The 12,915-nt window shown below is 42.2% G+C and overlaps 1 protein-coding gene across 8 annotated transcripts in view; it reads right to left on the bottom strand.

Moving 5' to 3' along the window:
- The window catches only part of LOC121613489 (transcription factor COE3), a 65,985-nt gene extending 53,993 nt beyond the window's left edge, over positions 1–11,992 (bottom strand). For all 8 annotated transcript variants that reach the window (XM_041946872.1, XM_041946877.1, XM_041946873.1 and 5 more), the window contains exons 1-6: positions 11,269–11,992; positions 10,824–10,980; positions 10,464–10,527; positions 10,144–10,199; positions 8,191–8,264; positions 6,375–6,443 (exon numbers count right to left, since the gene is read on the bottom strand). In XM_041946872.1, coding sequence (XP_041802806.1) covers positions 6,375–6,443; positions 8,191–8,264; positions 10,144–10,199; positions 10,464–10,527; positions 10,824–10,980; positions 11,269–11,399 — 551 coding nt within the window. In that variant the 5' untranslated portion in view covers positions 11,400–11,992. The remainder of the gene's footprint in view (positions 1–6,374; positions 6,444–8,190; positions 8,265–10,143; positions 10,200–10,463; positions 10,528–10,823; positions 10,981–11,268) is intronic.
- Positions 11,993–12,915: the final 923 nt, after the last annotated feature.

Raw genomic sequence — 12,915 nt, 5'->3', positions numbered from 1 at the left:
AAGGATGGGAGGGGAGGGGGGAGCGGAGGAGTGTGCATCGACAACCAGTCCCCTAAGAAAAATACTTGAGGAAAGAACGACTCGGGAGATCCCGACAAGGAATCACATCTCAGCGAACATATTGATCTGATTTACAAAACCTCCACTCTAATGCGAAACAAATGGCGTGGGCGTGAACTGGTACTTAACCATAAAACCCCAGCATTACTCCGTCTCCGATGAAATACCACATATATCCCTCACCAGGGCCTAATGTGCTGTTTTACGGCCAGATACGACTGAGGTTGACCCAACAGTTTGTTTGACAATTAGGGGAAACCTAATAAGGATTGAATGGGAGTGAGAACATGCCAAGAGAAAGAAAGGAGACCCTTTTTCAAAAGAAAAAATGGCTAAAAAAACACCGGGCTGAGTGACCTAAATGTGATTCACAGAATCAGGAGCTGTTTGACAAAGCTCTTGCGTCATTAATGCTTTAAGAAACCAAACAACATCTTCAAAACAGCTAAATATTTGAGAAAGAGTGGCATGTTTTATTCACTTCAGATTTAATTTCAATAATGTAAGATTTTCACCATGGTGGCTTATTGCAGCAGTGTGCAGAGGGAAAAGTGAATAAATCTTAAAGAGATTGTTTTCTTTCATAATATCAAAATAAATCACTTACATTGCTCCACAGCCGGATTTAAATCACATTAACGCGGCGTAAAGCAAGTCTGTGAATGTGGCTGAAGATAGTAAACTTTAACGTCGTATACACCAAAAAGAAAATCTGTGATAACCTTTCCTCATTTCGGTGTGTGTGTGTGTGTCTATGTGAGTGTGTAACTGTGTGTGTATACAAGGTCCAGTGTTGCTCTTGGCCCAGCATTCATCCCATCACCCCGGCTCTGGCCTTGTTTCTGTCAGCAGTGAACCAGGGGAGTAAAGAGTGGGGGGGGGGGGGGGGGGGGGGACGAGAGCAAGGGAAGGAGAGGAAGAGAAGGAAAGAGGGAAAGAGAAGGGGGTGGTGAAGGGGGGAGGGGTTGTCTCCATGGACAGATGGACTGCTCTTTCTCAACACATGTGGAACCATGTTTCGTCTTTCACTGCCGTCAAGCTGGAGCCGAATCCGTCGCTCTGTTGGCCCGCGCCACTCTTTCGTACTGCACACCTCTCTCCTTAGCACAACGCACACACACACACACACACGCAAGTGTGTGCATGCAGAGAGACACACACACAACACGCGCGCGCACACACCGCACAAACATCTCCGTCTTTCTCTGCACACATGTTAAAGTCATCACCCCTGCTCAGCGCTAGTAAAACACAACACCCCCGGCTTCTCTGCTGTTGTCAAGTCTTGCCATTAGCTGATGCCACTGGGGAATCCTACCCTAGTGAGGTGGGTCTCCCTCGGGAACGTCAGGCACCACGTTACGTTCAGCCGCCACTCATGTGAACCCAAACATGTGAGCATAATTTGGAAAATATCATTTATACTGTGCGTCTTTGTACGTGTCTTGACATTTACAAACTGCGATAAAACCGACATGAGGGAGGAGGGAATAGAAAACAGGGCGAGAATAATTTGAGGTAATGTTTTGCTTAGTGAACAGTATTACCCAATCCTGGATGTCGGAGCACTGGGAAGGAGGTTCTGGCTCTGGGGCTGCAGAGAGGGTCTGGGTTTCATTTTTCGGCAAGTGCAAGCCAAAGGAGAGCTGCCAAGTACAGCTTTCGCTCTCAACACTTCCTGCTCTTCCTACTCTGGCTCGGGAGGAGACAGGCTTCACTCAAACATCACGTCGACTTAGGCAGGGGTGGCCAGCTTATTCTCCCATTTCTCAATGGGCGTCAAAAACTCACATCTGTCACATGAATTACACCAAACACAGCCATGAATAAAACAGCGAGATGGATATATCGGTAAGCCACAAATAAAAAGGTGCGCACAGGTGTTTGCAAGCGTGTGTAAATATAGAAAGAGAGCATTTCCCATACAAGTTAACAGCTTTAAATGACTCACTGTAAAGCCTAAAAAAACATTGCAGTGCAGGTCCCACGGCTCAGTGTGTAAAAAATCCAGAAGGAACACCTGCAGCAATCAACTCTCAATCACAACAACAGTGACCCCATCCACTGCATCATTTTCATTATGGATGGTGGGAGCACATTGCTAGATTAACACTACCTAGCGAATGCCATCTTAATTTCCCCTCTGCAGATGCAGTAAAAACATGTCATTTAGGCACTTCATGAACAGACTTCTCTTTGCAGGTTATCGAGACAGCCGCTCAGTGAAAACACACCCTCTTTTCCAATGCTGATGTGCAATTAAAATGGTTTTAGAAATCCTCTTTGACAGTCCAGGGCTTAGCCAAAAATGTAAATGACATTAAAGGAGACAATGAATTTAATTTTGTTTAATGTCCCCTTTCGCTGATTCTCATTTACATCACATTTCCACATAAAGGGCTGACCTTATAAATACTGGCATTTGTTCAGCTTTTGGAGGTAATCACGGTTTTGCAAAAACCAGATGGGAGCACACAAATTCTCCGATTTGTTTCTTAGAAGGCCGGGGGAACCACATGTGAGACGTTCTAAGACTGCAGGCTTTTGTTTCTGGTAAACAACTTGACAACAAGTCAAGTGCACTCTGGGAAATGACCTCGTAGGTGTTCCACAAATGAACGATAACGCAAAGTCATTTAGAAAATACAGCCTCACTAATGAGGGACATAACGGAGAGCTAAGCAAAATTTACATTAGGCCAAAATTTAATTGCATTAACACGTGAACAGGTGCGGTGAGGCCTTTATAAATGAGCTAAATGAATAAAAGCCTCCCACAGCACAACCATGTGTGCTGACCAAAAAAAGAGACAAGGGGAAAAATAAGGGAAAAAACAAGTCAATGTCATGAATTATTCAGTGGCTGGGCTGCACTCCAAAGGTCAGTGCTCTTTGACCTTTGTGACAGGAAGTGAAAGGGAGTGCCGTAGCCGCTGGAATAAACGGAGCTGACGTGTTTAGATCTGGTCCAGAAGCCGTTTGTGAATGGCAGCGTAAATTGACACAGGATGTTAAACTGTATGAACATGCATTAAATTCAAAATTCATATATGGGTTGAATACACATTGATATCACATTCGCTCTCCGTCTGTCTCAATTCTCTTGCATAAATTGCTCCAGCCTCCCAGAGTAAAGCGTGACCTTTGAACCCCGACACGCAGAATGAGTCATTTTCTCTCCTCTTTCAACAACATGTGCTGTCTTATTACAAAATCCATGTGTAAGCCTGAGCAATGTATCTAATCTTTCACACAAGAGAAGACAAAGTCAATATGCAAGAGAGTGAAGACAGATACCAGACCAGGAGAGTCATCGCAAATTGAGTTATGTTTGTCTATACACTACATGCACTGTAAATGGGAAAACCACCTAATCAGATATTGGGTACCTCATCACTATAATTCTAAAGACTCAAATTACCAACTGAATAAACCTACACCCCCACTTACTTTAAGGCACCATTAACTTATAAATATGGCATCTGTAGCACTGCTGGATTTATAAAGGGGAGAGACGATTATACCGAACTGCAGAGGGATGCGGTCGTAGCAACAGTGCTACAATTAGTCACTAGATAAATTTACTGTTTCCTTTATTTGACATAAGCACCGTGTGACTTTGAGTCTCTTTCTTCTGAACTGATGTTGGAGGGAAGAAAAAAAATCCGCTCTCGCTATTGAAAGACAATAGACTTTTTTTTTTTGTAGCGCAAAATATGTACTGACTTTCCCAAAAGATGTTGAAATTTGAGTCACAACGTATAAACCCACCCAAATGCAACTAAAATAGGGCCTTTCTTCATCCAAAAAGGAGTATGAATAATGCAAGGGCATCGAATGTAAGTGCTGAAATATTTAAAGACCAAGCAGTGCTGAAACTTTGTGACAGCTGTTGGGCCTATATCTAACCAACTTTTTTTAAAAGAGAATCCTTCCTCTTCAAAAATCTGAGTGAAAATCTGTATCAAAACTCTGAGAGAAAATAGGGTAAACAGATGTCTGGCTTGACCGCAGGAAAATAGGACACATTTGGAATGATAAGTTTCCCAAACTCCGTTGGATATGCCAGATCCATGGGAACGCCAGTTAATGTCTTGCTAGATGCCAGCTAGCTGTGTGCGCTTTCCCCTCTTACCATCTGGGAAAATGTTACAGCGAATGAACGCCATCAATGATTCACTCCAAATCTGTTTCTTAAGGTTCGGCCATGCTACTGTTTCTCTAGGAAATGTGGCAGCGCTAGCTGGCTTTCATACTGTAATTGTAGACAGATGAGACGTGCCTGATTCAACAATCAAACCTCTCCTCTAGGTTTATGTCACTCAACTATGTTCTACTCAATTGGAAATAATCAGTTTCTGCCAGCAGCGACCGCAGCACAGGTGCCTGTAATGATGTGCATGAGAAAATGACAGATGTAACAGAAATGGCTGTAAAACATGGAAGCTTTAACTAAAAGCTTACCCATATGCACAGCGGGAACAGGCAAGTAATTGCAGTAAATAACCTGACATAGCGAGCCTATAGCGTGCTCTGGCCATGTCCGTAACTCTTGCTAAACCCTGCAACCCTTCACAAGCACCCCTCTCTGCAAGCCTCCCTCACTCACTGGGAACCTGTGTGGGTCTGTTAGGGTGAGCTGACGGGCTCATAGTTACGACATGGAGACAATGGGAGGGTCTAATGAGGAACATATGCTTTTGTGTTTCAACAGAGCCGCTCATTGTGCAAGGAAAGGGATACTCTACTCCTATTCAGACTCGTCACAATGAAAATCCGAGCCCTCCCTGAGTCAGTTGAGCTTACAATATCCATCCGCTTCTTTTTTCCCTGTTCTTTTTTTTTCCCACCCCTCTTTCTTGACTTTAATTCTCCATGCATTCATTTTGCTTATTGTACTTATGTTACATGTTTTGTCCCCCAGATTGAAGAACAATGGTGTGCGAAACTCTAAGCAGTAAAAGGCAGCAGAGCGACACAGAGCAAACATAAAAGCGGCGGAAATTAGGCAAAGTAGACGTCTCAAGTTATATGTTAATGTTTGCGCTGTTGTCCCCTCGCTAACAAATGCACTTGACTAATAAATTAAGTAATCCACTTGGTGCCAGTTACAGCAAAAAAAAAAAAAAAAACTCCTGACATTGTCTTAAACACCTCAGTACTTTTCTTGCATATGATGAACAGTGGCTGTCAAGCAGAAAAGCACAAGCATGCAAGCAGCGTGCATGCGTATGAGGACTTGCGCGCTCGTGTGTGTTGTGTCTGTCTGTCTGCGTGTTTGTGTCCTCGCCTGTGCGTGTCACTTCGTGTGTCTGTGTGAGTTTGACTTCAGACAGCAGTAGCTCTGGTAATCCATCCAGGCTCCCAGGGCAGCCAGCTCCTACTTCCTGATGCATGAGAAGCTGCTGGAGTGGAGTGGCAGCAACAACTGCTCAGCCCTATTTGATTACTAATAAGAGAGTTGTCCCCTCTGTCAGATACCAGGCATTCTCCACTAAGCAAACAGTGATTCCGGCTAGTCAAACATTAGCATTGCTGTCTCTCCCTACTACGTGGTGAGAGTTACATTGAGATCGACGCTCAAACTACACCCCCTACCTCACCCCTATATGCAACACACACGCACACACACACACGCACACACGGCTACCTAAACATATTCAGATTGACCAGGGCATATAGTTTCACAGTGTGAGAAAAATGTCAATGCCTGAGAGGAGACCATTTATTCTCCCTCTTTACAAAGTGATGGAGGTAATATAAATGTGGCAGATGTAGCTTCCCTGAAGGTGCAGAACAAAACAGCAGACATAAAATGTTTATCCCTTCTAAAACGAAACTTTAATGGCATCTAGCTCACAGCTAACTTGAAAGACGGAAACAGTCAATGAAAAACAACTATTGACAGTGTAAGCATCACTGTCGTAAACAAAGGAGGGAAGCCAGCCAAATAAATGTGAAGTTGCCTAAGCTAATTAGGTGTATTCCCAGCATGATCCTCTAGTGATTGAACCACCTGTGATTGAACAAACCCTATCCAGGTGGTGACCGCCCCTCGGTGCACAGGTACCTGGGAAAGACGCCCCTCAGCCACTCACACAGAATCACCCACAGTTCCCACACTGTGGGCTCTGAGATGCAAGTCAGCCCAACTGGGCCGTCTGGCACACCGGGAGGCAACTCATTTGTTCACTAGCTCGTCCATGTGCCTGCTCATCCACTCAGTCACTCATCCATTTAGTCACTCAGACACTCACTCATTCACTTACTCACCCCCCCGTTCACAAGCACAGAAGGAAGCCGCGCACAGCCTACCTGTCAATGATCACAGGGTCTGAGGGAGTCTCGTTCCTGTTTCCACAGCTTTTCTTGTCACAGCATCGGCTATAGGAACACAGGCAAGTGATGTCAGGACAGGCAATACTTTGCTAAATAAATAAAAATAAATAAATAATGCACACAAAACCACATACATTTATTAAGCCTCAGAGTGTGTTTGATAGCGGGGGGAAAAAAATTGCCATGAGATTTCCTTCACTCAATCTATCCATTCCATTGATGCTGATGGCTGATAAAAATGGTGAAAACAACATGTTGTGTTGTTTGGCTTAGTGTTGGAGGGGAGGGGAGTGGGGATTGGGCCAGGAGGCAGGGGAGTCACTTTTCACAGCTTCAGCTTTTGTTTACCTCTAATTGCCAAGCTGCTATTTCTGAGGGAGATGCAAGGTGCCACCCTCAACCAATATTTCTGCGGGGCATTTATCAATTATGGCCTCAAAAGCACTAATCTATCTTCCACCACATGTTTCAGCCATCTCCTCCCTAAGCCTATAGCTAGGCTGCCTCTCACTTCTTTGATTGGGACTTGAATCAAAACTGCAAAAAATAAACAAATACATCATCCCAGCTTCCATTTGAAATGAAAACATATAAACATATGTGAATAAGATTGATTTATGCCATATGGTGCAGAAGGAAAAACAAAGATTTTGTGCAAATCTACTGTCAGTCAACCACACGCTATTTAAATATGTCTGATTTACACGACTTTCTAGCAGCAATAATAAAGATGTGTTTTATAGCTAAGGCGCCTCAAAGTATTAAGGCAAAAATATAATTCAAAAACCAACGTATTACAAGCCAAAAAATAAGATACAATGAGATATCAAAAGATTATTCTTATTACAACTGTTCTTATTATGTATATCTTCTTAGCTGATAATAGGCAGCAGTTAAAGCAGCTGTTTATTCAGCAGCAAAACGCACCTCTTCTTGACAAAAAAAATATTACCTCTAGAGCACGAGCATATTCAACGTGTCACAAATAAGTGATGGATGCATGTATAAATTGAGCGTGAGTGATGAGTTTATGCATGGAAAAAGACAAATCATTCTCAGTTCTCATGCTGCACTCGCTCTCAACCAGTAACTTGAACAATGCACCGGTGCAACAAAGGAGAGGTTAACCGACAGTATCCGAATTCAATGTTCACAAAGCTCATGCTGAGCTCAACAATAACAACAAAAGGCGTTTTTCCTTTTAGTATCAATGACACCGCTGAATAGCAGCGCAATATGAGAGCTTGAGATTTATGTGGTTAAACGACGCTAAAAGGCTCGCTGATCATTGTTGACAGGTGGGATCAACCAAGAACTGACTCTGTGCTCGAAAAGAGAAAAAAAACTGATGCATAGCATGCAACGTGTATGCATAACTTAACCGAAAACACATTGTCTGTGGCAGGCTTAAACGATGACATACAATGCTTAAAATATGTTTTAAAAAATGAATAAACCAGAAATTAAAAAACATAACTTGTGTACTGTCACCGACTGTTTATAATACATTCAATTCCCCTTCACTGAAAAAGACAGTCGGTTCATTTTCACTGTCATATTCATATTCATATCAAAGTTGAATCACATCATATCAAAGTTAGAAATGACAGCAGCTCTCCCTCTCTCCCTCTCCCTCTCCCTCTCTCCCTCTCTCTCCCTCTCTGTGGTTGCTGAAGGACCACAGGACAGTCTGGATTGCTGCATCAAATCATGAGTGTCAAAACTTATTGAAGGGGAGGGAATTACTTTTTGCCTGGATCTGCAAAATGGACAGAGCAAAAATAATGCTTACCTGCACATAATTTCATGAGTAAGAAGAACTCTGCACATTTCTGGATTCTTGTCCTGGCCCTCATAAACTATGGCCTTTGAAAAGGAAATGAGAGGGAAGTAAAGTGAAAACACAGTCATCTCTTAAACACATATTAATTCACATAAATTCACAAATAATTACACTCGCATATCAGCTATTTTTGCACTTAATAAAATAAATCAGGGCATGAATACACATGACGTTAGTACAGCAGAATATATTACATGAGTGCAAAGGCTAAGTAGGAAACACGGTTAAGATCATCACAGCAATCTCCCACTGTTACAAATTATATTAATTAATATAAACATCAGTGACACCTACCTAGACAACAATTACAAATAGAACTATGACTAATAATAATAACACTAACAGCAAAATTTCTAGTGGCACTAATAATGAAAATATAATTATAAAATTAAGGGCAATGATTATGATTATAAATAAAATAACAAACTGTATTTTTTTTTATTAATCTACATAATATCCTGTGGCTCAGACAGACAGACAGAGACAGAGAGAGACACAGAGATTTTCATAAGGAGAGATCCAATAGAAGTGTCATCAATATGCTTATAATCTGGGGATATTTGGGGGAAAGTGTTAATGGGCAATCTGTTGTTTATTTTGAGCCGCTAACAATGATCTTTCTGTGGATAAAAAGCGGTGTCTGGCGGTACGGTTGAGTAATTTTTGAGCATTGGCTGAAACAGATGGCGTGGAGCTATCAGTTCTGCCGCTCTTCTCTCCCTCCCTCGATCCCTCCCTCCTTCTTCCATTTCTGAGGATAGACACTTCACTCCCTTCGTACACTGAACCGGCACCAAGTGTAAGCGCAGGCAAAGGCACCACATTATTGACAAAATACTTGAGAAAGGACACAAACAAAAAAATGGACGGAAATAAACAGAGTGCTATTTCTTTTCGTTTTGATGCCATTCATAATTTTCATATATGTGTGCTTTTTTTCTGGCACGTTTGAGGCCAATATGACTTTGAAAAAGTGACATATCTGAACCAGGTCGCATCACTCTCTCGCTTTTAAAAGCTGTCCTACTTGACCTGATGTTTTTTTTCCCTCGTCTTTTTCTTTTTTTTTCTGGGAACCGGGCGATTATCTATATTGGTTTGATTTATGTCGCTATTTGCAGCTGTAGAAACACAAATCCATAAATTGCTTGTTCTGCGTCATTGACTCGGATCATTCGCACAGGAATGCTGTCTGTGACCAGGGGTCCAGGCTTCACGGCTCTATTCAGAAGCCCCTACCTAAACCCTCTGTTTCACAGCAAAAAGTGGGATGGAGAGCTGAAATGACGGCGTGTGATTTTATTTCCACAATTGTAATTACGCATGCAAATCTTTGCGTTGGCTTGAAACGTGCGTTAAGGCACAATAATGACATTTAGAACGCTGGGCTCTGGGTTAAAAGTCACTCAGGTGTTCGTGAGGAAGATGAGTGAAATGCACCTCAGCAAAAAAAATCTAATTTTGTGTTTAAAAATATAATACTTGATGCATTTTTTTCAAAATGCGTTTAGAGCGTCACCTCTGACACTTTGCAGGGAAAGTCACGTTAGATCATATGGAGCAGACGTAGTGTTTAAATTTTAATGTTGGACAAACTGAGCCTGCAAAGGAGCCTAACTCAGGCAGGGTAAAAATTGACTTTGGGGTCTTGCAATATGATATGGCCACGCATAAACAGTCAAAATGGGAGCCGCCTGCTCTTGTTACACCGGTAATTTGATTTTATTTTGTGCCACAAATGCATTTGGCAAGCAGATTTTTTTTTTATTTCCGCGAAAAGCGCGTGCTGCGTGCATCTCAGGGGTGACAATTTGCACGGCGTGTTAAGGTTTTGCACAAGTGAGCCATGGATGTGAGCACTGTGTTGCACTGTGCGCAGAAACAAGTGTAACAGCAGCTTACCTGCTTCGTCATGGAATCGATTAACCGTATGTAAAGATCCTGTTCTGTTCTGACGCCTGGGGAGAGAAAAGGGAGACCACTTGTGAATTTTCAGGAATGTGGGCAATAAATTTAAAAAAGGGAAAGCCCTAAAAAAAAGTTTATAACACGTAATAAAAAAATGTAAAGAGCTCAGACAGTCATTGCATTTGTAAAAATTATCACACTGCTTGTATTATTATTACTAGAATTAATATTATGTGTGGTTTCATGCAGACAGACAAACTAATGTTGGATATATTTGCACGTGTTTGCAAAATATCAACGACCCTTGAACTCACCATTGCTGTACAATAACTGTAGTTTGTAATGTATCCCATTGTTAGTTTTTTCACTGGTTGGTTCCTGCAGGAGACAACAGTTTGTGAAAATCGACATCAACAAAACAGCAGCCCAACACCACCACACGCCTGCGTGTTGGCGAGAAAAAAATATATATGTTCATAGTTTCTGTGCAAAAGAAGAGAAACAGCTTTAGTTGTTAAAACGACTCTCTGTCATCAAGCGATTGAGTTTTTAAAAAAAATCAATATTACACGTGACATCCCCTTAGTAACCCACTGCCATTTCAGAGAACATAATTTCGATACATGTGTTGATTATGTGCAGGGGTGCATGTATTTCTAAAATACAGCGCTTACTTTTTCTTTCTCCACAAAGTCCACAAAAGCTGTCCTTTCGATCTCCACGGGCTGACCCTGTCTGTCATACAGCGCCAGGACGAAATGGAAAAAATTGGATTTTCTGAGGTTGGAAGGGGGCTGCTTTTCATAATGTGCCCGTGCCAAGCCGACACCGCTGCGGGGAGAAAACAAGAGACCATCTCGGTTAAGCACCGGACACCGGGGATACTAGATGATGGAGAAGCTGATGGAAACATTGGAGATGCAGAAGCACGCTTGAGTACGGGGGAGATTTCTTGATTTGTCACAATAATGGGTAATCTGATGTAATGAAAGAAGGGAAAGCCGAAGGGGGGGCATTTATTGGGAGACCGTAATTGATACAGAGTATTCAGGGGATTGAGGGGTCGATATGATGAGGAGGGAATGCGTGAGAAAAATCAGATGCTTTTGGCATGCGTACCTTTGGGCGGCTGTGTTTGCATCCACCACCCCAGCTGTGTGCATCCAGGAGCGGACCGAGTTCAGTCCACCCAGCGGTTCCTCCTTCATCGTCGTCCCACCCCGCGGTATAGTTTCCTGAATCCCAAACATTTAGGACAATTTGCGTGAAAAAAGAGCCTCCTGCGAAATTAGAGGAAAATAAACGTCCAAGCGTGTTATCCTTTAGGGTTTGTTTTTTCACGGGATGAGTGGCGAGAGCCGATTCAGACTTGCGAGGGAAAACCCGGTCCACAGGTCTTGCCTCCCTCTTCAGTCCGTCCGATGTGAACAATTCTCAAAGTGCTGTACTTAGTTAGAGCGGTATCCACAGACTGGAAAAGTGAATTGTTCAATAGACAAGATTTTTTTGTGTTGCTATTGTTCCTCTTTGTTTTTCTTTTTCTTTTTTTTTCTCTTTCTCTTTTTTTGTGCTATTCACAGAAAAATCGATGGCAGTTGTTTGTGTTTGTGGGTGATGCTGCTCTCAAAGTGCCCACATCCCTGAAGCACCGCATCCAAAACCTTCAGGACTTCTTGTTGAATAAAAAACCCACTCCTGAAAAGGTGCTGCTGCTTCTCCACAAGACAAACACAGGCAAAGGCTGATCACCAGTGGAGGTGTTCCTAGTACACAGGAGAGGTGGATAAGGGGCCCTTTCGCGTCGTGCAGGATGGATGGGAACATGCAAAACTAAGCCCTCTTTCCCCGAGGACTGAAATCTTTCCCGGGAGCCAAAACTCTAAACCCACGGGAGAGGCGCTGTCAGAATATGACGCTGAAGGGGCGTGGTTTTGACCATATATGGCGCGCTGACGGTTCCTGTCAAGCAGTGGCGCTCCACTGTACGGGTACAGCCCTATAGTGCAGCAGCCTGAGAACATTCATTCGCTCCACTTTTCCTCTTGCTTAGGCCCTATATGTGGTGAGTTTGATTTTTTTAATGATATGGAAAATGCAACCGGGTGTAACCATCACACATAATGAGGAAAAATAATAAATAAATAATACATAATAATAACTCGGAATTCGGGATTCATTGCTTATTATTTGTTGCTGGCCTAATGATAGCAATTTCCGTGATTAGTTTTCTGATATTGGATTAAAATTAATAGTATTTGACATATTCATTCGATTAAATTTGTTATTCTTCTTACAAATTGACTTGATGAGACTGTTTGTTCACTAATGTATCGAAAGCATCTCAATAGCTGTGTGAATACAGGCCATAAATCATATTTCAGTAATTGCTGATGTTTCTTCATATAACTGATGCATTTTTATTGTGCATTTCTAACTCTATGCTGCGGGTTATTTTATTGTAATTAAAACGTAATTAGTACAACGCTGATTTCAGAGGATCAGACATGATTATAAATCTATTAATTTACATTAACTTTGCATTGAGGATCGTTAACAATAGACTGACTTTCAGTTGTGTTGCTGTGTATCGCAGAGCAGAGCATTGCTTTATTCATTGCTGAGCATAAAATATGGACAAAGTTGGAAAATCAGAAATAGCTTCTCAGCAACCATGTTCTGAACGTGAAATCAAATCACATCACTGTGTCACTTCCAGACGATAAAGTCAGACCCTCTGATCTCTTTTTTTCTGGGCTGCAAATCAGA

Source organism: Chelmon rostratus, chromosome 11 (genome assembly GCF_017976325.1).
Source record: "Chelmon rostratus isolate fCheRos1 chromosome 11, fCheRos1.pri, whole genome shotgun sequence".
Lineage (NCBI taxonomy): Eukaryota > Metazoa > Chordata > Actinopteri > Chaetodontiformes > Chaetodontidae > Chelmon > Chelmon rostratus.
Note: the sequence above shows the minus strand (reverse complement) of the source record. Positions and strands in the feature narration are given on the sequence as shown.